The sequence below is a fragment of the Phaethon aethereus genome (genome assembly GCF_964289735.1).
Source record: "Phaethon aethereus genome assembly, chromosome: 14".
Lineage (NCBI taxonomy): Eukaryota > Metazoa > Chordata > Aves > Phaethontiformes > Phaethontidae > Phaethon > Phaethon aethereus.
Window position 1 is genome coordinate 10,119,859 of NC_138590.1, and position 24,693 is coordinate 10,144,551.

The 24,693-nt window shown below is 44.6% G+C and overlaps 2 protein-coding genes across 2 annotated transcripts; both read left to right on the top strand.

Annotated features, from left to right (window-relative positions):
* Nucleotides 1-2,702: 2,702 nt before the first annotated feature.
* On the top strand, nucleotides 2,703-6,999 carry RPL26L1 (ribosomal protein L26 like 1). The gene is made up of 4 exons (XM_082006391.1): nucleotides 2,703-2,724; nucleotides 3,852-4,024; nucleotides 4,752-4,892; nucleotides 6,828-6,999. Exons 2-4 carry the CDS (start codon nucleotides 3,857-3,859, stop codon nucleotides 6,954-6,956), a joined length of 438 nt encoding a protein of 145 aa, XP_081862517.1. The 5' UTR covers nucleotides 2,703-2,724; nucleotides 3,852-3,856; the 3' UTR covers nucleotides 6,957-6,999.
* Nucleotides 7,000-8,427: 1,428 nt separating this feature from the next.
* ATP6V0E1 (ATPase H+ transporting V0 subunit e1) lies at nucleotides 8,428-19,087 on the top strand (the record flags this gene model as incomplete). Its single annotated transcript, XM_082005980.1, has 4 exons — nucleotides 8,428-8,531; nucleotides 10,694-10,741; nucleotides 16,060-16,187; nucleotides 19,017-19,087. 3 exons carry the CDS (start codon nucleotides 8,428-8,430, stop codon nucleotides 16,151-16,153), a joined length of 246 nt encoding a protein of 81 aa, XP_081862106.1. The 3' UTR covers nucleotides 16,154-16,187; nucleotides 19,017-19,087.
* Nucleotides 19,088-24,693: the final 5,606 nt, after the last annotated feature.

The window sequence follows — 24,693 nt, forward strand, 5'->3', positions numbered from 1 at the left end:
GTACAATTTCTTTCACACAAACATGCAAAGCGGGTTGCAGATTCCTTGTGTCCCCTGGTGTGTTACTCCTGCCCTTCTCCCCATCCTCTGTCTGAATTAAACACTGCCTTTTGTGCAGTCCAGGCCAGTTCTCTAAAACAGACCAGTGAAATTGTTTGGCTTTTTTTGGATGTAACAGATGCATACTTCAGTGTGGCTGCTTTCTCTGCCAAAATGTCCACTGCAGTAACCTAATAAATCACATTTTCTTGCTAGATGTGGAAACCAAATTGTTCTGAACTTTTCACAAAACTTTGCTGAAGAAGCAGTCCGCACCTTAGTTCTCTAAACCAGATCTAAGCATTTGACTACTGCCAAGCCAAGACTACCTTCTGGGTCTGCCGTAAGTTGCGGCGAGCTTGTCCTTCAGTCATGGCTGGCCTGGGTCATGTAATGATGCTGTATCACATGTTTACAGAAGAATCTGCTCTTCATCTCTCCAAATGTGAAAGCAAGGTAGTTACTGTTACAGCAGTCCTGCCCTGTGTATACGTCTCTCCTTAGATTTCACTTTTATTTCCAAACACTTTCTAGAGACAAAATGAGCTTAGTTATGCTTTTAAACGTTAAATAAGAATAATTTCAAGCCATAGTGGAAGGAAAACCGTCAGTCGTAGGTGTTCATACATATTCCTGACTTTGCTCTTTCAAGTCAGTATTTTGACAGAAGTATTTCTGGTTTTTTAAGGCAGACATCCCTTTAGGAAGTAAAATATTTAGAACTTGTATATATCCCAGTTTAAGTAAGTCCCTCTCAAGTGACACTCCATCATACTGTGAGAACCTGTGGCGTAGGATGCTTTGCAGTGATGGAGTTAAAATTTTTAGCGCTAGGGAAAGCTGTGCTTAGGTATATTCTAGGCAGTCTGTGGACTGCTGAAGATTATTTTTTAAGAAAAAAATGGAAGTGGGGAAAGAAAAAATTGGAAGACATGCATTTGTGAATGTTTGATTTATCAAATACTTGGATCCAACTACTGCTCTGTAATAAGTGAAATCTGAGGTGTAGGTGGTAATGTCTGTAGTTAATTTCTGAATATTTCTCATTTAAAGTTGTTTCTTATTTTTGTGATACACAAACTGTTGGGCTGAAAATGACTGCGATGAGTATCTGCTTTAGAATAGTTGTTTGAAGTTTCAGATGAAATATGTCAATGAGGTATTTCTCAATAGTCCTTGGAAGAAGGGAGACAGTGGCAGGGGAGGGAGGACGTAGTCCTGTAGTATGTTATGGCAATGTTTAAAGCACAGTTTTACAGTGGAGATTATTAAGGAGATTATTAAGGAGTTCTGGCATTTCACTCAATTTGTTAATAAAATATTAGTCTTTTTAGTTCTATAATTAAAAATAAAACTCTTGTGTTTTGATTGGCTTCTTGTTGCACTACTATTGCAAAATCAATCTAAAAGGGCTTTTTTCTTTTGTTTTTAATTATTTCTGTGAACTAAGCGTTATCACGCAATGAAATTGCTGTAAGCCAGGTCACTGTGTAGAAAGTTAACATGAGACTCTTTTGTAATCGGCACTGAGTCATGGCTGGACGGTCAGTGCTTGGTTTTGAATGGTACCAAGTGTCCTAACGTCCCATTTTTTTAATGAGGTGAGTGGACTGTGCTTGGCACTTGCTGGGTTTGGCTTTAGTCACTGTGCCACTTAGTATATAAAATAACTTGGGTTTTGTGTCATGCCCCCCTTTAATTTCCTTTTAGCCTTGCTTCGCAAAGTATTTAGAAATAAGTGTCTGAGGCAATTATTAAAGATTAAATAGTAAAAGGTTACAACACGGTGAATTTGGGCACTATATATCTGTACCCTATTAAGAAACCAATTCCTTTTTAAGTTCTGGTATTGCTACTTATGTTGGTGTCTGCTGTACAACATCTTCCTGAAGGAAGAGATCCTCCCCGCTTCCAGTTAACTTCAAGTACAGATTGGAACTCAGATTTCCAGAAGTGACAGGATGGTGCTGAAGTTTCCTTACTCTGCACAAAAGACGAGTAAAGGCACAGGGAAAGGTGTTTGTCCAACTTGCAGCCTGCTCCATCTCCATTGTCCAGAAACTTTTCCAGCCTATTATTAAAAACCAAAACCCAGTCAAGTGTCTGTACTGCTGCTCACCCCATTGATTGGTTCATTTCTACCACCAAGAGGTTCTGCCATAAATAATTTTCCTTGAGAATAAATTAATCTGTGTCCTGAAAAAATTTATTAGCACCCAATCTAACTCAAATGCAAGCAAGGTAAGTTAGTTTGCAGAGGTGGGGATGCAGGTGGCAGCACACACAGGCACAGGAGCAGGGTCTGGGCTGAGGAATTTGAACTTGGCGGAAGCCCCAGCAACGTGGTCTCCCTTTTGGTTGAGGGACGTGGGTTTTCTGAGCTGGCCTGGAGAGGAGGAAGCTGGCTGGAGGGGCAGGACTGGGAGAGAAGCAGCTGCCGCTGAATAGCTCTGACTTTGGGCGCGGTGGAAGGAGGGGATGCAGGAACGCGCGGCTGGGTACCGCGGGGAGGATGCCCGGCTGGGCGGCCCGTGCACGCCCTGCCCCACTGCGCCTGTGGCCGCCGGCCGCCAGGGGGCGGGGCGCCTCCAGCTCAGGATCTCGCGAGAGCCTGGCGGCCGCTTGGGGAAGCGGAAGTGCGTCGCTTTCCTCTTTCCGGGCGATCGTCGCGGCGGCAGCAGTGGGGTAAGGGTGGCGCAGCGCGGCCTGTTCCCATCCGCCGTCATCCTGCGCGGAATGGCCCTGCGCAGTCACCCGCTGGCCGTGTGCACGGCGGGGCCCCCGCGGCGTGCCCGGTGGGGCCTACTCGGGGAAGCTGGAAGGGACTCTGTCGCGCCCGGAGCTCTGGGGCGGCGCGGCCCAGAACACCTTCGCGCGGCAAGGGGCTGATCGCTGCCTGGGGAGGGGTAGTGGGGTTGGCCTGGGCTCGCTGGGCCCGAGGCGAGTGTGCCGCGAGGGCGCTGCTGGCGTTCGTGGGTCGGGTAGAAGCGGCGGGTAGGTGGGTGTAGGAGCCTGGCCCTGGAGTCGGGCTGCAGGAGTGTCTGGTGGGGCAGGCCTCCCTCGGAGCTGTGCTCGGGTGTGCCGTTGGGAGCTCAGGCTCCAAGTAGAGCTCACACTCCTTTTGTCTGTGGTTTGATAATAGATTATTTGCTTAACGCAGCTCAGGCAGCATATGGCGTTCTGATCTGTAGTATGCCCTGGCTTGCCGTACAGCCCAGGCTAGCATGCACAGGAGGTGCAAGTGCGTAGGGCCTAAAAGTTGCAGAATTGAGCAAAAGCATCGTTTGATGGACCAGCCTTTCTCAGGCAGGATGAATTGTGCCATATCAGACAATCTTGTAGTGCAGTTATTAAGATTTAGGGCAGGCCACAGGTATTTTGGGTTTACAAGTCTGTTATGTGTGCTAGTCTGGAGTCATGCTACTGGAGATACATAAGCAATATGAGTTCCCTGCCTCTGCAAATCCAAAATATATGTTTCCTTTATAAATGAAGACAGTGTAAACTACAGTGTAAAAATTGAGATGTCAGTCAGATGTCCTGACTTGAGAGAACAGTGAGCTTTGCATTTGAAAGAATGGTCTGATGTGCATGTGTGTAGCAGATCTGTCACAATCACAGGGTCATTGTCAATCGGGGAAGAGACTTAAACCTTATTTAAAGTCCAGTTTGTAAGAGTATATGATCTGGGGGTGGGATTAAAAATAGTTGCAGCTGCTTTTTTATGTCCTAGCATACTTTGTGTGGGTAGATGATAAAGCACAGTGTGTATCTTACAATCATTTCTCAAACTATTGTTCTTCCTTATGCAGCCAAAATGAAGTTCAATCCATTTGTGACCTCAGACCGCAGTAAGAACCGCAAACGACACTTCAATGCACCTTCTCACATTCGAAGAAAAATAATGTCCTCCCCGCTCTCCAAGGAGCTGCGGCAGAAATACAATGTCCGCTCTATGCCCATTCGAAAGGATGATGAAGTCCAGGTAACTGCGCTGTCTGTATTTTAAACTGTACTGTCACACATGAACTTCTGCCTGTGTTTTGGTTTTCATGTATAGCCTGTGCACAGAGGAAGGGCTAGACAAATAAAAGTTGGTTATAGAACTTTGCTATGAGTCTTGCAGAAATAATGCGAGTTAATGTAGTCATAGACTTGATCTGTTGAGTGCTTCTTGAGATCACATCAGTGAGAAGGAAAATACAAGTGTGCTGGCAACTCTGCTGCATTTTAGTTACTTGCATCAAGTATTACACTGGATTAAAGGCTTTTAACGATAAAGCACAAAACAAAGTATTATCTCTTTTTTTTTATAGACTGTTTGCTACCTGCGATACTTGAAGGATCGGTTTAGAAATTAATCCAAGTGGCTCTTCTGATTTAAAATGCAGTGATAAGTGAAAAACTGTTGGAAGTTGACCATTATCCTTGCAATTGAAAATATTCAGAGTTCTTTCATTAGGGTTTAATGCAGAGAAAATGAGGAAAAAGTATGGTTCTGATCCATTATATTTTCCATTTTAGTGATCACTGAAATTGTCCAATACTTGATGTCTTTGTAGCCTGTGTACACAGAGAAGATGTTGGGATTTCAACCTGTGCAGTCCTGGGTTTCTGTGGGGATAATTAGGTAGTGGTTCTTAAGATGTGGTAATTGTTGTAAGGGGTGGTTTTGAAGTATGGGACAGTGTGCTTCTTACGTTCATGTTTAGGTTGTCCGGGGACACTACAAAGGACAGCAGATTGGCAAGGTGGTCCAGGTGTACAGAAAAAAATATGTCATCTACATTGAACGTGTTCAGCGTGAGAAGGCCAATGGCACAACTGTCCATGTGGGGATCCATCCCAGCAAGGTACAGTGCGTCAAGTGAGATCTGAAATGCATGAGGAGACCTTATTGGCAAATGAAGATGCTGCTGCTAGTATGAGTAGAACCTTGTTATGGTCCATGGAATAATGGACTGAGATACTACAGCATTGGGGCGATAATAAATAAAATATGTCATGGTAGTAGAGAAGTGACACTTGAAACCAAGAACTCCTCGATGTTTCTAGGGCTTATTTGGTGGAGAAGCTGCTAAAGAATATGGAGTCTTGCTAAAATATGTTTTTTTAAGAGCTTGGTATTCTTAAAGCACAAAATAGATCGTTCAGAACAATCCTTCATCTTTGCTACGTGGCATTTGCACTGATTAAGGAGTTGTTGGGAATGTTGAGAGAGATCCTCAGAATCGCAATTTGTTCTTGTGGATTATTGTGAACTAAGTTTGTCTGAATCTGGTTTTAGCCTGAAGTGATTTACAGTGTTTAGGGTTTGTGAAACCCAGGCAAAGCCTGTTTAGATCATAACAGGAAAACACTTCAAACTAAACAGAACAACTAGCCAAAACCTGCTTTGAAGCAGATGAAATTAGTCTGCTTCAGCCTTGCCATATGGGCACGCATGCTGAAGTGTTGATGGAAGAAATCCAGTTTTAACAGGTTTTCTGATCTAAATGGTTGGTATGTTCAGCAGAGGGAGAGGAGAATTATTCCAAAACAACATAATTACTTGTGTGCAGTAATAACATTTGAGGGACAAGGTGACATTGTGATGGAACCAGTGCACATACTACTTGTGTGGTAAATAGCAGTGGAAGAAATTGAGGTTTGTGCTGTTCCTTTATTTCTGTGAAAGTTTTCTCTAACTGGGAATTGGACCTTGATAAAGCTTTGCATAAAGATTCTGATTATGGAACAGAACAGAAAGAATGTTTTGTTTGTTGCAAACTTGCAGGGGGTTGGATGAACAGTTTCTACCTCTCCTACGTAAAGAGATAGGAATTAATTACAATTAAGAGACACCTGAATGCACAATGGAACTGAGCAGGAGTGCACAGCCCTGCTGCAGCCTATATGTTTTTTCTAGGATTTGACTGTGTTAGTTCTATTTTTAAAGTACTCCTTTCAGTAATACCAAAGCCTGCATTTCTTTGCCGGTTTTGGAGGCACAAAGAGCACTGAAGGCTGCTTGTGGGCTGAAAACCAGAGCTTTAGTTTGCTGCTGTGTTGTTAGGAAATACCGTTAAAGCTCTGGTAGCAAATGATCTGTGCAAATTACCTTTATGTGTCCGTGTTAGTAATACTTGATAACTGCTCAGCCGCTTCACCACTGTTCAATAGCAGATGTGTTCTTTAAACTGTCTTTATATGACTCCCTACGATGTGTGAACTTTTACAGCTGCCTGTAGTTTAGCGGGATGTATTGGCTATTCCAGATGGTACAGCAATGATGTGATAATGGCCAGCAGCAGCATGGTTTTCCAGTGTTTGAAATTTAGGTAGCAGTGCTTAAAACATGGAGAAATTAAAATAATGATTCATTACTTGCCTTTGTGGTGGTGGGAGGAAGACTCGGCTGTATGCTATGTTTTAGAAGGATGTATCTGTTATGTTTGAGCGGCATAATCGAAATGAGTTTTACTTGAAAGTAATTGTTTTATTATGTAGATAATTTGGCTGCTTTTTGCTTTGTCCAAATGTTGTGGCTGTGCATTGAAAAAACTCTATGTTCTGATCCCTGAATGTACCCGGAAAAGTGAATATAGTTCAGTGTTTTGAACTAGAGAAAGCAGTTCAGTACCTTGGTTCTACTCAAACCAAATTAAATAGTCTGCGGAAATAAAACTTGGGTGATTTGGTGCAGCCTGTTGGCAGTGATCTTCCTGGGCTGTGCTATGTTACCGCAGTTCTATAGGTTGCTGTGCTTTAACACTGAAGAGACACTAAATTCTTTGTCTTTTCTCTAGGTGGTGATCACTAGGCTAAAACTGGACAAAGATCGCAAAAAGATCTTGGAGCGTAAAGCCAAATCTCGCCAGGTTGGCAAGGAGAAGGGCAAATACAAGGAAGAAACAATCGAGAAGATGCAAGAATAGATGGTTTCCTATTTGACACCATTAAAAAACTGCTAAAATTTAACCTCTTGTTGTGTCTTCTCCTTGAGAAAGTCTTGATACGGTGTGTCTGGTTAGCATTTAAATACTGATTCTCTTATTTTCATGTTGGCTATGTGAAAAACACTTTCACTAAATTAAAAAGCTTTTGATACCTTTTTTTACTTCTAAGAAAGCTAAAGACTTTTTCCCCAAACAGGAATGTTTCAGCCAACATTAGAAAGAGTAGTGCAATCCTGAAAATGGGCATCTATTGACCATTGTACTTCTGTCTCTTCCACTGATCTTTAATACTTACTTAGACATGTCCACTGTTTTAAACAAACATGATAATTCTGTGCACTGTATATATTTAATACTTTATAGGGCATTTGAAATAAGCTGTTTCTGCCCATGCATCTCCTTCTGTAATCCTCTTAAATTACATTTCTTTCAACAATCTTATGTATTTGATGGTAAAAGATGACATTTTAGAGGGTCACTGGGCGTGTCGTGGCAAAACACAGCACTGAATTTTCTGTGTAATGTCTCAGGGTCTTACATTAATGCTTGAGGTTGGGGATGGGGTTTTTTAGCTCACCAGTGCTTGTGAGGTAGAGCCATCTGGTTGCAAAAGGGTAGGGGTGAAGGCAGTCTTAGTGCTGTTGCTAACACTATCTTGGATGAATTTTCTGAAGTGGAGATGAGGTTTTTGGAGAAAATTTAATTGAGAGCTGCTGCAGCATGTTGAAAACAGCTGTGCAATTAAGTGAAATTACTGGCTCTGTGAATGGCCCTCTAATTGCTAATACAGTGGGAAAGAAATTCAGCTCCTGCCTGAACATCAGCGGGGTCTGAAAAACGGGATGCCAAGGGGCGGGGAAAATTAAATTTGCGCTTTGGGCGTCGCTGATGGGCATTAATACGGAGGCTGCTTTTACGTAGGCACAGAGGCGTTATCCCCCGCGGTCCATGCGTGCGCGCGCACGCACCTGCTGCTTCGTAAGACTTGCTTTCAGCCCGAGTCGGGCTTCGCGGCCGCTGCGGGGCCTGCCCGGCTGTTGGGCCGCGGCTGCGCGCAGCGCGCTCTCCTACCGCAACCTTCCCCGTCTCTCCAGTTTTCTGAGGGACCAAAACCAGCCCTGGAGCTCCACCCTTTCCTGAAAGCCCCTTTTTTCGTCCCTCTTTTCCCCGGTGGACGCCGGAGTCCGGTCGTTCGGCGGCGGGAGGCGGGCCCGGCCCGCGGGCAGCGCGGGGGGCGGGGCTGAGTGCTCGCGCTTCGCCGCATCGCTGCGCGCGCCCGTCTCGTTGCCGAGTGCGCCACCGTCCGCCGGGCATCGTCGACGTCGCGGGCGCTGATTGGCGGGCGCGGCAGGGCGGGGCGCTGCGGCCGGCCGGGAGGAAGGGGAGGGGAGGTACCGTGCCGGGTCGCACCGAGGAGCTTCCCTCCGCTGCCGCCCCCGCCAGCCCGGCCATGGCGTACGGTGGCCTAACGGTGCCGATTATCGTCATGAGCGTTTTCTGGGGGGTGGTCGGCGGCGTCCTGCCGTGGCTCGTACCCAAGGGGCCCAACCGCGGGTGAGTGTCCGGGGGACGGTGGGAGGCCGAGGCCGCTCTGAAGGGGGTGACGGACCCCTTCCCTTCCGCCTCAGGCGTATGGGGACTGAGTGAGGACGCCCCGGCAGAGGCGGGCCCCCTGCCCCAAGCCAGTGGCGGCCTGGCCGAGGCGCTCCGTGCCCTTGCGGGCCTGCCGGGCAACAGCGGCCTTGCGGCTCCGGCTCTCTCGAGTTCCCTTCCCCCGTTCTCGAGGTCCGGCGGCCGCCGCGGCGCCTTGCAGTGCTGTACGGGCTGTGCTGGCCGCGCCGCCGGGCCCGGAGCCGTCGCCTCTTGCCGCAGTAGCCTGCGGGCTCCTCGTCGCCGTACTGGCGCAGCGCGGAGGGCGGGGAGCCCAGACGCCTATGCCAGCCCAGATCCAGCCAGCGGCGGAAGGCCGGAGCAATCGCCCGTGAGGCTTTCTGAGCTTGGGACCGAGGGCCGGAGCCAGGAGCGATGTCTCCGGGCGTTAATAACCCGTCACGGTTTTGAGTTTTATTCTCCAGGCCTGTAAATGCCTGCATACACAGCATCCTGTGGCAAGGAGATGGATTGTTAAGTTAGATCGTGTTTGAGCAATAAGTTCCTTTTGTTCTCTTACTTGACCTCTTACTCCACCATCCTCTAGCCTCACCCTGGATGAGACTGAAAAAGTTGCTGTAGTAGATCTTCATTCTGTGCTTAATGTATGCTAGTGGCCTTGTAGCTGTCATGGCCTGAGGACAAAAGCAGGGCATCTAAGCAGAGGCATTTTTCTTGCAGTGATCATAGCTGCTCAGGTTAAAAAGTAGCCAAGTTTTTGTCTTTCTCTTTTCCGTAGGAGATAATGACTTCTTAATCTCTCTTCCTTTCTCTGACATCCCCTCTACTCCACAGGTACCAACTGTCTTTTCTCTTAGTTGTTTATCTAAACTTGGAGGAATTTTCCTCAAGTTCTATTAAGCTCTGATATTTACTGCTTCAGTTTCAAACCTGAAGTGTGTTTTGTGCTTGAAAACTTGCCTGACCTCAGAAACACCTTGGAAATACATTTTCCAGGCATGTCCTTAAAGTATGTGGGTCACCAACAGATGGTCTGTCGTTATTCCAAAACGTGATTGTTTAACAAACATGAACAGAGCACTGCTGTGTTCTGATTCTATAGTAACACTGTGTAGTCTGTTAAATTCTCATCTTCTTAAAACAAATAAAACAAAAAAAGACTCTACCCAAGGCCTGTTTCTGAACAGGATTATTCTTTTTCCAACAGAATAAGTCAACGCAAACTTTAACTGATCAAAGAATTCATGTGGCATAGGTTAAAACTCCCAAACAATGACTCTGGGACTCCCTGGAAAGGAGGGGTTTCTGAAGCTTAATGCAGGCTATGTTAGCTTTGTAGCATTCATTTGAAAGTTGGCAAGGTGGATGTGTATTGATAGATGAAAAAAGAAAAAAAAACAAACCTCCACTTTGCTAGTAAGTTCCATGAGCTGCATAGATCACTCACTCTTAGAAAATCTCATTTCCTTCCTCCCATTTCAAAATCATATGTATGTATAACTGCACTTTTACCATTTTCAGTTTCAAGGACTGCTTGGTTCTTGTTTTTCAGCTTAACTATGGTTTCTGTCACAGTTTTCTTCCGGCAAGAAAGGAAAATCTTATCCTACAGATAATTTCAAGTGGCTTTGAGACTTTATTTTGTATTCAATTTGCAAAACCCTCATTCATGATACAAAACTAAAATACATATTTTGATACTGAAACTTTATGTATGCAGAATTTTGCAAATGCAGAAAATGTTTATTGTTTACTGTTAGTATTAGAACATCCAGCTTCAGTAGTTTAATAACTTGCTGGTAGAATTGGCTGTGAAATGGAGCAAGGTCACTGACTGCATAAAGTTTTGCGCCTCTTCAGAGAGATTTTTTGTTAAATACAGCTGTATACCTTTGTTTGCCAGAGCTGGTTCAGTTCTTTTGCAGTCTTAGCTGTGTCTTTGCAACTTAATCAGCTGGAAGATGTTAGAACACTCATGTTGAGTCACCTTCCATATGATCAAAGTTGAACTCATTCTTGTTTGGGTTGGTTTTTTTTTCCTATGTGTCTTGTGGTCAGTCATAACATGACACCTAATTAGCTGGTTTTTTCCTTCCTTTTTGCAGTGTTATCAACACAATGCTGGTGACATGTGCTGTTTGCTGCTACCTGTTGTAAGTATAAATAATGTCTTGCCTCTTAAGGCATGGTTCTGATGGAATCAAAAGTTCCTTTTTTATATCTTCAAGACATTTAGGAAGAAGCTTTTCAAATGTGTCAGAGATTTAAACACATGATATTCTTTGACAGCTCTTAGAATTCTTGGTTCTAAAGACCTTCAATCTGCTGAAGAAAACATTTTCCTGTTAAGTGGATACTGAATTAAAACAAACCTGAATTCCTCTTGTTGTCTCTTGACACATAACTGTTGAATAGTGCTCCGTGTTGACTTGATACTACTCCGTTCCAATTCACTGGCTTATTTGCTCACAAGTCTAATGGCAGTTTGTCAATTCTATGGTTTGACTGGTTCACGGTAGAATGTCTTTTTGCCTTTTTCATTCTTTATACCCTTACATTTATTTCTAATGTGATACTAATTTAAATGTGCTGATAAGTTTTGGTTTACTTAGTTTGGTTGAATATATTCTCAAAATCTGGTAGAGCAGTGGGTGGAAAACCTTATGTGGAGGTTTTTTGATACATGACAATTTTTGTGACAAACTTGTGATGCTTTGATATATTAAGACTGTTTCTTTTTAAATGCACAGTATATTTTGAGGCTGCCTTTTTCCTGTAAAAGAATTAGTAGAAATAACAAAAATGACTTGTTGAGGAACATTTCATACTATGTTTGGGTTTTTTGGTTTTTGTCAAGTTTTCTCCATCTCTCTTTTTTTCTTCCCTTCCTTCTCTTTTTGTTTCGGCTTTTTTTTCTTTTATGTAAGACTGTAGAGACTGATCTTGTCAAAGAAAGCGCTATCCAGAAATAACTTTGAAAGGTGTTTGGGCAGAATTTGTCACAGAGAGTAAATTGGTAAAGTCTGGGTAGATCTTTAGGGTTAACTTGTAATAAAATAATTTTTCAGAGTTCCGCTTGAACCTCAGTAGTATTTGTATTTTCCCGAACTATTTAGGCATTATTTATGCTACTCTAAGGAGCTTAGCATGAATATTTAGAGAAATGCGTCTCTAATAAGAACTGGCAGCCAAAAGCTGTATTATCAGTGTTGGCATGTTCCAGGAGGGTCCTGTTTAGTTGCATGTTGGGCTGGCCTGTGGCGCAGGCTTATGGAAGTTTGATCTAGCTTAATAATGTGATATTCAGGCTTTATACAGGTGACGCCTTTTTTCTTTTTTTTTTTTGTTCAGAGTATTTGACAGAGCCTTAGGAAGTCATACTTCTGGATAATTGTAAAAATACAGCAAACTTGGTTCTGTGTTTTGTATCTATGACAGGGTTTTTTTTAATTAAAGTTTCGCTGAGCAGATGTAGAAGCTTGAGAAGAGCTTTGTAGTGCCAGCATCTTCAATTTGGGATTGAAATTTGGGAATTTCAGTGCTAGGAAGGCCTCCTTGCTTGCACATAAAGTATGTGGTAGGTCCCAAATGTTTGGCTAAGAAAGGGCAACTGGGTGCTTGTTTTTACTAGGTTACAGTAAGTTGGGGGCATGGTGTTTTGGGTTTTATTTTGGTTTTGTTTAAGTTTAAAGTTCTCACTTAAGTTCCTCCTATGCTGTACTTTAACAGAAATAATGTCCTACTCTTCTAAAATCCTTGAGGCTTAGGGTTTGTTTTCTTTATTGTTTGAAGGACAGTTTCCTTGAAGCTGGGGCCACAGGGCATCTGTAGAATCCTCTGGACTATGTTGTGGAATGTATTTGTTGTAGAATTTCTTAACTTTGGCTGAATGCTGTGAACTCTTCAAATGTACAGTAGTATTTCAGTTGTACGCTTAGTGATTTTCTTTTTTTTTTTCAGTACTGAAACATACCTATTATAAATCTAGCGTCATTAACGTGATTTATAATCTGTTCTTGCATGTCCAGTGAGGGAGTTCTTTTGTAATCTTGTGGGCTCTAACTTGTTTTCTGTATTACCTTTGGTTTTCTTCAATTACGCCTTAAAAAAAGAGAAGCAGCAAAATCTTACGACGGTTTAAACCATCAGTAATTATACCCAACCACATAAATTACTTATATAATGCCTGCTTGCCAGAATACAACAAAAAGCAGATTTTTCTCCTCGTGTTCCAAGATAGAACTTGCCTCATCATGCAGTCTTTTTTTTTTTTTTTTTTTCCTCCCCCCCCTCCCCTCCTTTGATGAATTCTGTATAGAATCATAGAAAACCCTGGTTGGAAAGGACCTAGAAAGATCATCTGATCCTACCTTTCTCTCCTCTGTTTTATTCAAATGTATGCAAGTTTGTTCTTGCCATATCCTTTTCCTTTTTCGTGGGAGAATTTGAAAAATTTCAGACCTTAATTTCAGTGAGTAAAGGAAGAGATTAATTTTTCATACCAGTCTTGGAGGAAGCCCGAAAGAATGGTTTCTGAGGATTCTTCATTGGATATGTTAGGGTTAAAGTAACTTGTTGTGCTGTCTCAGGTATGTTCATCTGTGTTTGTGTGTCCTTAGTAGGTGGCTGGTGCTGTTACCTGCTGCTTTTTAGAGTTGTTCAGGACTCTGCTAGACCTACTTTCATGCTCTTTGAGTTATCTTTCAAGTTGAAAATAGGAAAAAACCAATTTCCTATCTGCATTAAATGCCACTTGATTGACAAATTGATTTACATCAAATTAAATTTAGTTAGCACAAATTCAAAGTCAGTCACATTTCAACTTAAAGCTGTTTCTTCTGTGTTTAGATTTAGCAGTGATCATTTTGAATAACCATATTGATCACATGGTGTTAATTTGGTTGTTCTATGGAAATTTTTTTACATGGGTAAGTACATAATTTCTGTCCAGAAATTGTACCCAGCAGCCTTTCGAGGGGGAATACATGAGCCTCAGGAACCTGATAAAATACAAGGCAAAGTATAAGGAGTTACTGCCGCAGAAATTACAGGTTACAGCATGTTGTAAGGTACTGTCAAAGTCTAAATCTGTTTTGCTGTTTACAGAGCAGTTCCTGAAACAGTACCATGATTTTCTACTAAGAGAGGATGACAGGGTCCTTGAAAAATTTTACATTTGCTGATTTGACAACCATATCCGATTCTAAAAGGATAAAATATGGTTGCTCAAATTGACATTTAAACAGAGATAGCAGGACCTTAATTTGTAATACACAGCATAGACAGATGGCAGTTATGGTAGAAAGACCTTTTAAAAAAATCTTTCTGGTAAAACATAAGGGACTTTAATTACCCAGCTCAGACAAGGAAATTATCACTAACTGTTGTAAGTGGTATCTGGTAGAATTTAAGGACCTGTGGGTGGCTCGAATGCTATACCTGATTTTAGCAACTCTAGAACATTACACATTGGACACAGGGGCATGCTTTGTTTTACTTTGAATGCCATGTTTTGTTTTGCTTTGTCATGATAGGTTATTGTATAAAGCAGCATTGCTTAAGCAAAACGGAGAAGCTTTTTCGTGACTTATCTTGAATGCAAGGGAGTCATAGACTTCAGTGCCTAGCTACTGCTTTAAATTATTAGGCCCTAGCAGAGCAGGGAGGAGGAATATACTGTTGACCTGTAATGCTGCTTTGGCTTGGAGCTTGGGTATCCAGCATGGTCCCAACAAATAGCTTTTGAAAACTGCACAGTGCTTGCCTAAAGCATGGTGATACAGCTGGGACACGTCAATATTTTGAATGTGCTTCCAGCTCATTTAATTCACAGCCATGCTGGGTTTGAACTCAGGAAGCATAAAGAGGTGAGATATTTGTGCACAGAGTTCCTTCCTTCTGTACAGTGGGAAAGAGAATAATGTGCTTTAACAGGCTTTTAGTGTTCCTACCCTCCTCCCACCTATGTTAGTTCAGGATGCTAAAGGCAGATGGTACACTGCTCTGGCACCCCTTCTATCTGTCTTTTGTATCTGAAAATTAACCCTTGCAAAATAAATGCCATGGTATTTTTAAGAGCTAATTTGGTTTTCCCTTAAGGAAATTTAACATAATGATTAATGTGGTTTCAAAATAAATTGTCATAGCTTTGAATAGCAAAGTAGAAACATGTCAACCTAAAGGTTATCGGCTCTTCTTGGTGGTGTCTTGCTGATGTTTTAATTGCTTTGTAGAGCTTGCTACATGTTTCAAGGCTTGCATGACTGATAGACTGCTGCAGGCTCAGCACCTCATTTTGACTAGAGTCCTACCTTGTGCAAAACTGAAAGTGGCATTGAAAACAAATATTTGTAAATTTTAAGAGGATGGATGTGTTTTCTTTAAGTCTGGCCCACATCTGTTGCCACTGGCTGCTCTAGCCATTTTACAGCAGACCTGCACTTCACTTGCTGGTCAAAGCATCAAGGTTTGTGTGGAATTTTCCATGACTGCCTAAGCACTCTGATGTATTTGTGGCAGCTCCCATTACAAAGCTGCTCTGCTTTTTCTCCTCCTTACAAAGCATTCTAGAAATAGCAGACAGATGAGCCAGAGTGTTCACTAAATGTGTTTATATAGTTAGTATTTAACATAGATTTAAATCCATGGAAGCATCCATCCTTTTCCTGAATCTAGTAATATTTACAAAGCAAATACATCTTTTAACAGTGGAACATGTATTTCTATTTAGCTTTCCTGGATATTTTCCACAAACTACGTTCCTCATGTTCTTGGTTCTGGGTGTGACTTCTGCAGTGTTAGTTTGTGAACTGCTCTGATGACAGGGATGCTGTTGCTGATGACCTGGGGTTGTTGTCATATTACTTTCATCGTTGTGTGTTTTTAAATTTGTGTATGTGTGTGTTCCTGTAGCAGTCTACCCTTCTGCTTCAGGTCCTTGTTTCTTGCACTCTGTGCCAGGTTTAAATTCACTCTTGTTCCATCTCTGGTGGAAAAATATAGCATGTCTGCAAGGGGAGGTTGTCATACACTGAAGATAAGAGCAAATGAGAAAGAGTTATGTTTCTTGGAGGTTTTTGTTTAAAGGATCCTTCAAAGGCACTGAGAAAAGGTCTCTCTCTCTTACGTTTCTATCTTCTGAGCCCACAAATACGTGAGTTTCATATGTCTTAAAACTCTTTCCTGTTAAAGGAAAAGTACAAGAGAAATGCTGTCAGGTGGTTTTGTGTTGCTTTAAATTGAACAGGACAATTTATTGTTTCAGTTGTGGAATAATTCGGTACCAGATCTTCATTGCTGGTATCTGGTCTTTGTGTATGAGCGTGAGTAAAATTTTCATTTGATAGTAGACGTTCCTGAAAGTCATCTTTTCTCTCGTAGTCCTTGTGCTTTGGACACACCTTTACATTATCATAAGCTTTGTAATTTGGCTGATGTTCTCTCTTTTTGGGTTGGGGGGGTTGTCTTGCAGTTGGCTGATTGCGATTCTGGCTCAACTCAACCCCCTCTTTGGGCCGCAGTTAAGCAATGAAACAATCTGGTATCTTAAATCTCACTGGCCTTAAGGAAGTCTGTCCTCTGCTGCAATTTATTGACTAGGTGAGTATGATCAGATTTATTAATATACTTGGTATGTTAAAGCTTCAGGAGAAATTGAACAGTAGTGTAAGCAGTGTGTTCAGAGTTGCTGGCTGTTTTGCAGGAGAAATCTATCTTTCTGTAGGCTGAAATAAAACACGTTTTGGATGTTACTCTTGACTGGACACTGTGAAAAGTTTGGACTGAATTCTTGCACAGTTATTTTTCCCTGCTATCGTGTCATGCAGTGCTGTGTTCAGTAAGCAGGTGTCTGTAAGGGGAACAGTGCATTTCTTCCTATAAAAAAAAATTGGGCTGGGGTGTATTTTAATAGCTAACATAAGCGGATTTCCTAATCTTTTAACAATTGTTATATCTCTCTTGAAGCCTACTACCATTTCATCCAAGACCTGTCCTGATTTCCAAGGCAATGTACAGTTGCCCTCATTCATCTGGGAAGTCAGAGTGAGAACTGCAATTAGAATGGTTCTTTTTCTTCTGTCAATGTATAGCACTAACACAGAGCTTACAGGTGAATCTTTGTGGGTTTTTTAATGATAACCTGCGTGCAACTTTAATCATAGATGAGCCTGGTGGTTGCTATCTGGGTAGTGCTATTGGAATGCTGCTCTTGCAGTTCTTGGGCATGCTTTCTGACATGACCTGCAAAAATACAAAGTCTTATACTCAAATATGATGATGATTTCAGGTTTCTCTAGTTGAAGGTTTAAATGAAGGATAACTGTGGAAAGAAGTACCCATGATTTTAGTTGTGATGCTGGTAACTGAATAATTAGACAATTAAGAGTTTTTTACCTGGTTTTTCAGTCCTTTTAGGCTTAAATGCCTACCCCCTTGCTGTTATTACTTTAACTTCTGTTTACAGAAGTCCAATAGCAGCAGGCAGGTGACAGTTGATGTTATAGCTCAGATAAATGCTGTCTGTAAAGCATCCTGAGCATTTACCCTGAAGCAAAGCTGTGCTGCTTGAAAGTAGGCTTCAGCTGAACTGTGGTGTTGCCGGACTGTGGCATGTGTATGTGTCTGTGTGTTTTCTTTGAAGCAGCGAGCAGAAGCTAAAGGTGAACTTGGCCCTGCTTCAAGTAGAGGCCTGTAATTAGCTAAGTCAGTCAAGCTGAATTTCCTTGGTGCATTTTCACTGCTCATGTGTTAACACATAATTAGTTAGCTAAAACAGAGACCAGCGTATGCTGGTAATGGGCATACAGATCCCTGAATTTCATAGCAAAATTCAGTTGCCTGGGATCTGAAATTGAAATGTAGTTATCTGGACAAATGGATGCCCTAGATATAAAAACGGTGCTTCTTTCTGACTGATAAATGGTCTGTGTGTTGCAACCCGCAAGGACAAACTGGAGATGAGATACAACTCTTGGACTCTAGGCACCTACTAAAAGAATCAGGGCTTTCCCCCTCCCTTTCAGTGAAGGATTTTCCATAGAACTGGAGGTGGAGTTGTACCAAGGAAGAGAGGGAGCTAATGTGTTCTAGGATGGCCAGAAAGTTTGTGAGGAGCTGTCATTTTTGAACTTAACTAATTGATAATTTGAGACCTATATAGCACATGCTGCTGTGTTATATGAAGCAGTTTGTTTTAACCATTGATATATCTGTGTTTGTTTAATTTTGGAATAAAATTAAGGTTTTTGTCTTTGAAAGAGAATGCTTTAAAAAAGTAAAAGCATAAAATAATCCTCAAATATTGTAGTTAACTATTATGTTCTTTCTTGCTAGAAATATGCTATTACAGGACATACTATTCTCCAAAACCTTGTTTGAATTATTCTTGTAGTGTTGAGTGACCTGAGCGGCAGGGAGGTGGCTACATTGATCAGGCTGCAGTGGTGGTCTTTTGCTGTTGTGTGCCTCTGCATTCAGAACCTCCTGTTGAGCTTCTTGCTAGACAGGAGCTGTGAATTAGATTCCATGTGAAAGAGTTGGGATATATTTCTCTGACATTGCACAGAATCCCATAAATATAACTACCATTTCTTGTTTGACCAGTTATTTTTGGCTTTTAAGATGCGCTTTTCCAGCACTCAAGGTGCATGTACTATAGATTTTTTTTCTGCCTCCCATTTCTCTTTCAGTTCAGGCTTGGATGGATTAGTGTGAACAATGCAAAGAGAATGAAATACTAACTCCCAGAGTGAAGAGATCTTATTTAAAAATTTGAATAGTCTAAGCAAACCCATTTTACTTGACCAGTGGGGCAGGCTGAAAATGCATGCAGAAGGCTACTGCATTCTAATGAGGAGCCGCTGACTTGATTGATCTATGCCAAATTACAGAAGTTTGGTCTTTGTTTTCAGTCAGTATCCCTCCAGTTCAAGTGATGATGATGTATCAGATGATTTGTCTGTATAATCAAGTTAATGGCTAGGATGGCGGTATGTAAGAATATTGTAGCTCTGGTAAATATGGGCTGTAGCGTCTTATGAGCACAGTGATTTAATGCTGCCTGTTCTACTTAACTTTGTCAATTTACAGTCTCTGTTCTCAGAACAGGAACTTCCTTCCTGCAAATGCAAGGAGGGCTATCATCCAGATGACTGTATGCTATTACAGCATTGAAAACTTTCTAGTAAAATAGTTGTTCTACCAGTTTATGATGTAACTAAAACTACTTGCAGTAACTTCAGAAATAAAACTGCTAAGAAAGCAAGGAAGTAGAGATTATTCTTGAAGCTCCATATAGATGAATTATCTACAGTTCTTGACCATTTCTCAGTGCATTTGTGGAATGGAAATACCTGTGGGTAACACCCAGGTCTTCAATTAGTAAATTGTCCATGGAGAGGAATAATTAAATTGCTTCTTGCTTTGCAGGTAAAGAAGAGATTTCCTCCAGATGAAAAACTCCACTGACCCAAAGATGCCCTTAACATAGTTGATTGGATACCAAGCCTGCATTAATGCCTTAAACCTTTCTATTGTGCTTCAAATGGCTTGTTCAAAGCCCTATTTTCTTCCTACTATACCATTTAACAGTGTGCCTAATGCAATTTATACTCTTCTTTGGTACTGTAAATTTTTGTGTATTAACTTCAGATGTGATGGAAATTTCTAAAGTTTTTATGGGTCATAGAGTCAGCTTTCCTGTTCATTTTACTCACTCTGTAGGATCTCTCTCTCTCTCTCATCTCTTACGTTGTCTGTTGTTGTGCTGTTCTGTTTGCACTTGAAAAAAATGTGTGCAATCAAACTGTATGAGGAGAGGAGAAACAGTTGTGCCACGTGCTGATGGCATTTATTTTTAAAAATGAGTTGTATTCTTGGGAAATTTGGTCTTAAATTTCCCATGCCTGGAAATAAAACTAATCCTCTGCTTTATACAAATGTTCTTGTGACATGTTTAACTGTTACAATGTGCTTTTCTGTGGTTCTAGTCAGACAACAGTTAGCCAGAGTTGAGCTGAGGAAACAGACGATGTGGATAAACTGTAAGAGAGTCATATACTGTGATGAGATGAAGATGCTTGCTGCCTCTATCAAGACCTCTAGTTCTAAAATAGGACTGAGTTTTCAATCTAAAGTTGCTGAAAGGTCTGCAGGAAGAAGGCAATGCTTAGCTCGAGAGCCTCTTCTCCAAGAACTTGCCACTGTCTGATACTAGAGGGACTCAGTAGCAGAGATAACATGACTAGTTTAAATGAAGCGAAAATAGTAATTTTGATAGGAGATTGATTTACTCCTGGCCTTTTTTGGAGGATACATACAGTAACAAGCAATTTGAATTGAACAGAAAACATAGCAATTGTTTTATCCTGACTTGACACTCACATGTGGAATTGCAAACCTGATAAAGCACATGAAGTATAGGCCAGAGGTGAAAGATTGCTGGGGCTTCTCAACGCTAGCTTAGTCTGTGGGGTTGAGAATGAATCTAGTAAGTCATTAGCTAGGGAATAGCTTCACAGGATACAAATACTGCTGCGTGCACAGGAGTCATCTTCATGTATACTTTCTTTCCTCCTCATGTCCAGATAAATTGCAATTATTGCTTACCATGTTTTATTGTTATGCACAAGAACATGATGGACAGGTTCATTTTTCTTTTTCCTTTTGGATAGCACTGTTAACTGTGTTATCCACTGTTCAGTAGGATAGTAGGATAGTACTCATTACTATACAGGAAATTCTGAGATCTTGACAAAATGCTGTAACTTGCAGTGATTGAAAATTGGACAGCATGAATTGCAAAAGAAATAAGAACGTGTCCATTATTACAAATAAGCATAGCGACTGTTGGGACTGGAATGGTGGATTTTTTTTTTCAAGTTATCTACTACTGAGAGCTGTATTTTAAGATGCAAGAAGTTGTACACCAAAATGCTATATAGTCTGTGGCAAATAATTCCTAAGAAAATTTGAAACCAAATGATCTTATAAAAGCTTAGGTGGTTGGTTGTCTTTTAAAGTGTGTGTAGGATAATATATGTTGACATCATATGAGGAGGGGAGGATAAATGCTTCAAGACATCGTTGACAATTTTGAATATGTAACAGTTTTTAAAATACATTGATCTGCATGTCATATTTACCCTAAAGTGAGACATCAAAAAAGAAGACATCCAGTGACAAACAGTGGTATTATGTCGGTATTATCACTTCTTTAACAAGCTTTCTATTTTAGGTTCTAAGGTATCACTCTTTGTAGAATATACAGGAGAAGTAAAACAGAGTTCACATCATGTGTCACTGTTGGCGAACTTAATGTAGAGCTATTCAAAGTCTGGATGAATGTGCCATAGTTCAATTTTTATTTAGGTGCTTTCCAGATAAAGAAATTTCCCTTTATCCAAATGGTTAATATCTTCTCTGAAACAGATACTGGGTAGTAGCATGATTTGAAGAAGTTGAAAAAATGTTTTGTTCCTGTTCTGCTGAATGTTGTGTGACCTGCTGTCTGCATCGTGATTATGGAATGGTCTGCTCCATGTGTGCCAGGAATTCATACTGCTTCAGATAAATTATTTTTTTGCATGACTGCAGGAAATTAGAGCAAACGAATTCAGCCACTGGTGTTTAACAAACAATGCAGGTATCAAAACCAAGGGGAAACTGTTCCAGGCTTTGTGACAACAGAAGGAGAACACAAAATGTTAAAGTATATATGAAGGAATCTTGCTGGTGCTTAAAATAGATAGAAGGCCTGGGTCTGCAGGAAAACAGTCTGATCTCTGTATGTGTATTGATATTTTGGGGGAAGGTAAAAACAGAGGAAGGTTAAGGAAACTGACTCTGTAGTCAAGTCTTGAAGACTTTGTCATGAACATTGGCAGCACCTAGAGCAAGCATTAGGTCAGGGTCATCTAAAATGCTTTAACTTCTCTTGTTTGCCTTGTTTAGGAGATTCAGTTATCTGCATCTGTGCCCCTTGGAGGAAATTGTTGTGAAGAGTTTATGAAGTTTGCTTTTCCTCTGCTGGAAATGATGGAAACATTTTATTCATGCAAAGGGCTTTAAGTTTCTTTTCAGAGGTGGGTGGCTGGTCCCTTGTTTCCAGAATAATGCATTACAAAGTCTCTGGGGCCAAAATATGTTTGGTTTTTTTTCTTTGTTTTGTCAGGCATGATGGGTTTTAGGTACAGGGGAAAAAAGTTTTGTTACCACAAAGGTAAAGTCATCTAAACAATAGAAGAAACATTCTTTACAAATAGTAAGAGAAGAAGGGCTGGGTTTGGTTTTGTTATTAGTAATGTCTCCAGTTGTCTGAAGTGACGGAGGCCACCCGTCACTATGAAAGGTGGCTGTGTGTGCAGCTGTAGACGGTAGCAAAAATATGAAGCTGCCGATAGAAGCTGAAGGGGTGAACGGCAAGTGCTTGAGCAGAGGCTCACCACAGCGGTACATCGACCCGCCAGTGTAGGACGCCAGCCAGCCCGCGTTAAATACCCTCCGCGCGCCTCTCCGGCGTCACGTGACGGGGGAGGCCTCTCGGAGGTGGCGCCCCATTGGCCGGCGGGGCGACGGTCGGCGATTGGCTGGCACGGCCCTTTCCCCCTCCCCCCGTGCGGCCGCCCGCCCTCCCCACGTGAGGGGGGCGAGTCACGCGATTTCCGGGAACCCGTCAGGAAGGGACATAAACAAAACAAACCCCGAAGCCGCATGGAGGGTCCGGGCCGGAGCGCGCGGGGCGGCGCCCCCTACTGAGCCTCGGCCGCCTGGTGAGTGCGGGCCGCGGGGGGCGGCCTCGGCCGGCAGCTGCGCCCCGGGAGGCAGGAGGGCAGCGCGGGGGGCTGCGGGGCGCCCCGGGTCGCCGGCGGGGAGGTGGCTGCCGGCCCGCTGCCCCGCTAGAGGGGCGGTGGCGGGCGGAGGGCGTCCCGGCGGGGAGGAGGCAGTGTTGGCCTGTGCCTGCCGGGCAGGGGGCTGCGGGGCGCGGGAAGGGGTGTGTCTGCCCTGCTGCCGGGCGCCGAGGAGAAAAGGATGGGGACGGTGGCTGGTGGACAGGAGGGGAGTGCAGCGGCGGGAGCCCGCCGCCCTCCTCTCTCCGTTGGGGGGTGTGGCTGCCGGTGCTGCGGGAGAGCGGCTGTGCGCGGGGGGTGTCCGGCTCCCGGAGCTGAGGTTTCGGGCCCGATGGCTGGGGGGGCGGTGAGAGGGGCTGCGCAGGGGACGGAGCGCGGGCTCGGTAGCGAGTTGTCAGCGTCCCTTCCAACCTCCATCCGTCGGGAGCGGCCCGTGCCTTTACGAGGAAAGTGAGTCTCGCAGCGGGCGCCAGGGAAACGAAAGCGCCGTCCTGCCCGGGGAGACCGGTCGCGCTGGTTGTGCGGGTGGAGGGGCTGCCCGGGTACGCGGCGCCGGTGCGGTCGGCGCTGCTGCGCTCGGGGCTGGTTCCTGCGCTCTGTTGCTTTTCAGCCTCGTAATCGCCTCCTCCCCTTTCGACCTGTTTGAATGCCCGGGACGGCCAGGCGCGCTGGTGTCCAGTGGGGCTGCTCCACTCCGTAGGGAAGGCTGCGGGGCCGGAGGAGCGGGGAGAGGGGTCCCGGGCCGGCGGGCGGCCAGCAAGTGCCGGGGCAGGGCGGCGGGAGGGACTCGCCCCGCTCCGGCGCGGCGTTTTATGTAACTGACGGGGGCGGGGAGGGGTACCGAGGTTCACCGGAGACGGTGAGCGGCAACCCCAGCCGCTCGGGAAGGAGCTTCCCCCGGGCGGCTGGGGGTTGCGACCGGCGGAGGCCGCACCGGCTGCCCCCAGCGCTCGGGGGCGGGGGGGGGGCGCAAGGGCGGGGGCTGCCTCCCGCGGAGCAGGGGAGCCCTCCGCGCCCACCCCGCCCCGCCGAATCCGAGGGCAGCCTGGCGAGGGTTCCTGGTGCCCCGCGGGCGGGCAGGTGCGGCTCAGCTGGGCTCGGGGGGGGCCCCGCGGCCGCGGCCGGTCTCCACCGGAGCGGCGGAAGGGGGTTTGTTTACATGTCGCCTCACCCTAGCTTGAAAGGGCCGCTGGGCGGGTGAGCGGCGTGGGCGGCGGCGAATGGCAGCGCGTGTGGCTGAGGAGCGAGCCAGTGAGCGGGCGGGGAGGGCGGGGCGTGGTGGTGGCGGCCGGGCTAGGCTGCGCTCCGCGCTGGCTGGCGGGGCGGCCATGTTGGCTGGGAGGTGTGTTAGTGGGTCAGGGGCGGGGGCGCGGTGTGGGCTGGGGCCGCCCGAGCCGGGCGAGAGATGCCCGCAGGAGAGACAGGGGCTGGAGCGGTGCCGCTGGCTGCGGAGCGCGCCCACGGCCCCGTCCATCCTGAGCGCTTTGACTCAGGGCGTCTTTCGCTTCTGGGGGTCGGGACACCGGGGTCCGCAGGCCCGGCAGACACTGGCCGGCGGCCGGTGCGCAGCCCGACGGGGGACGCGGTGCCCGTACATAGGTGGTCCGGTTCCCCCGCTCCGAGGGGAGGACGGGGCGCGTTCCCGTCTCGTCATGTGAGCCGGTTCCCACAGACTGGACTTAGAAAATATCGATAACTTCCCCGAGCCGCCGCAGGAGCTGCCTCTGGGCGAGCCTCTGGCGTTCAGCGGCTCCCCACGCGGGTCTTTCACCCCTACGCGGGTCTTTCACCCCTCCCCGGATCTGGGTTAAGTTCACGCAGGTTTCGTGTTGCGGGGGCAGCTTGCCAAAAGCCCCTCATGTCGCCAAGGACCGAAGCCTGAACCTTGTTTTCCCTCTGTCCTGAAGGTCCACAGCTTGGGCGTTACTCTCCGTAACGATGCCCGCTGTATTACCGGTATGCCCTAATCTCAGCCCTGTGAGTTGGCAGCGGTTTAACGCAGCCGTGCAGCACGGCGAGGCCAGCCCACGGTGTTTTTCAGGGCATTGTCTAATGTTACTGATCAGATATCAAAGATAATTTAATGACCAGAACTCACTCTGTCACGCTCCAGTGTAAAACACATGCTCTTTTTCAGGCTTCTCTATGCAGCAGGCTGAACAGTTTCAATCATTCAGCTATGCCAACTGAAATGTTAACTTCTCGTTTAAAGTAAGCGTAGTCTTTATGTTGTTGCCACTTGTGGGTAACTTGTTGAA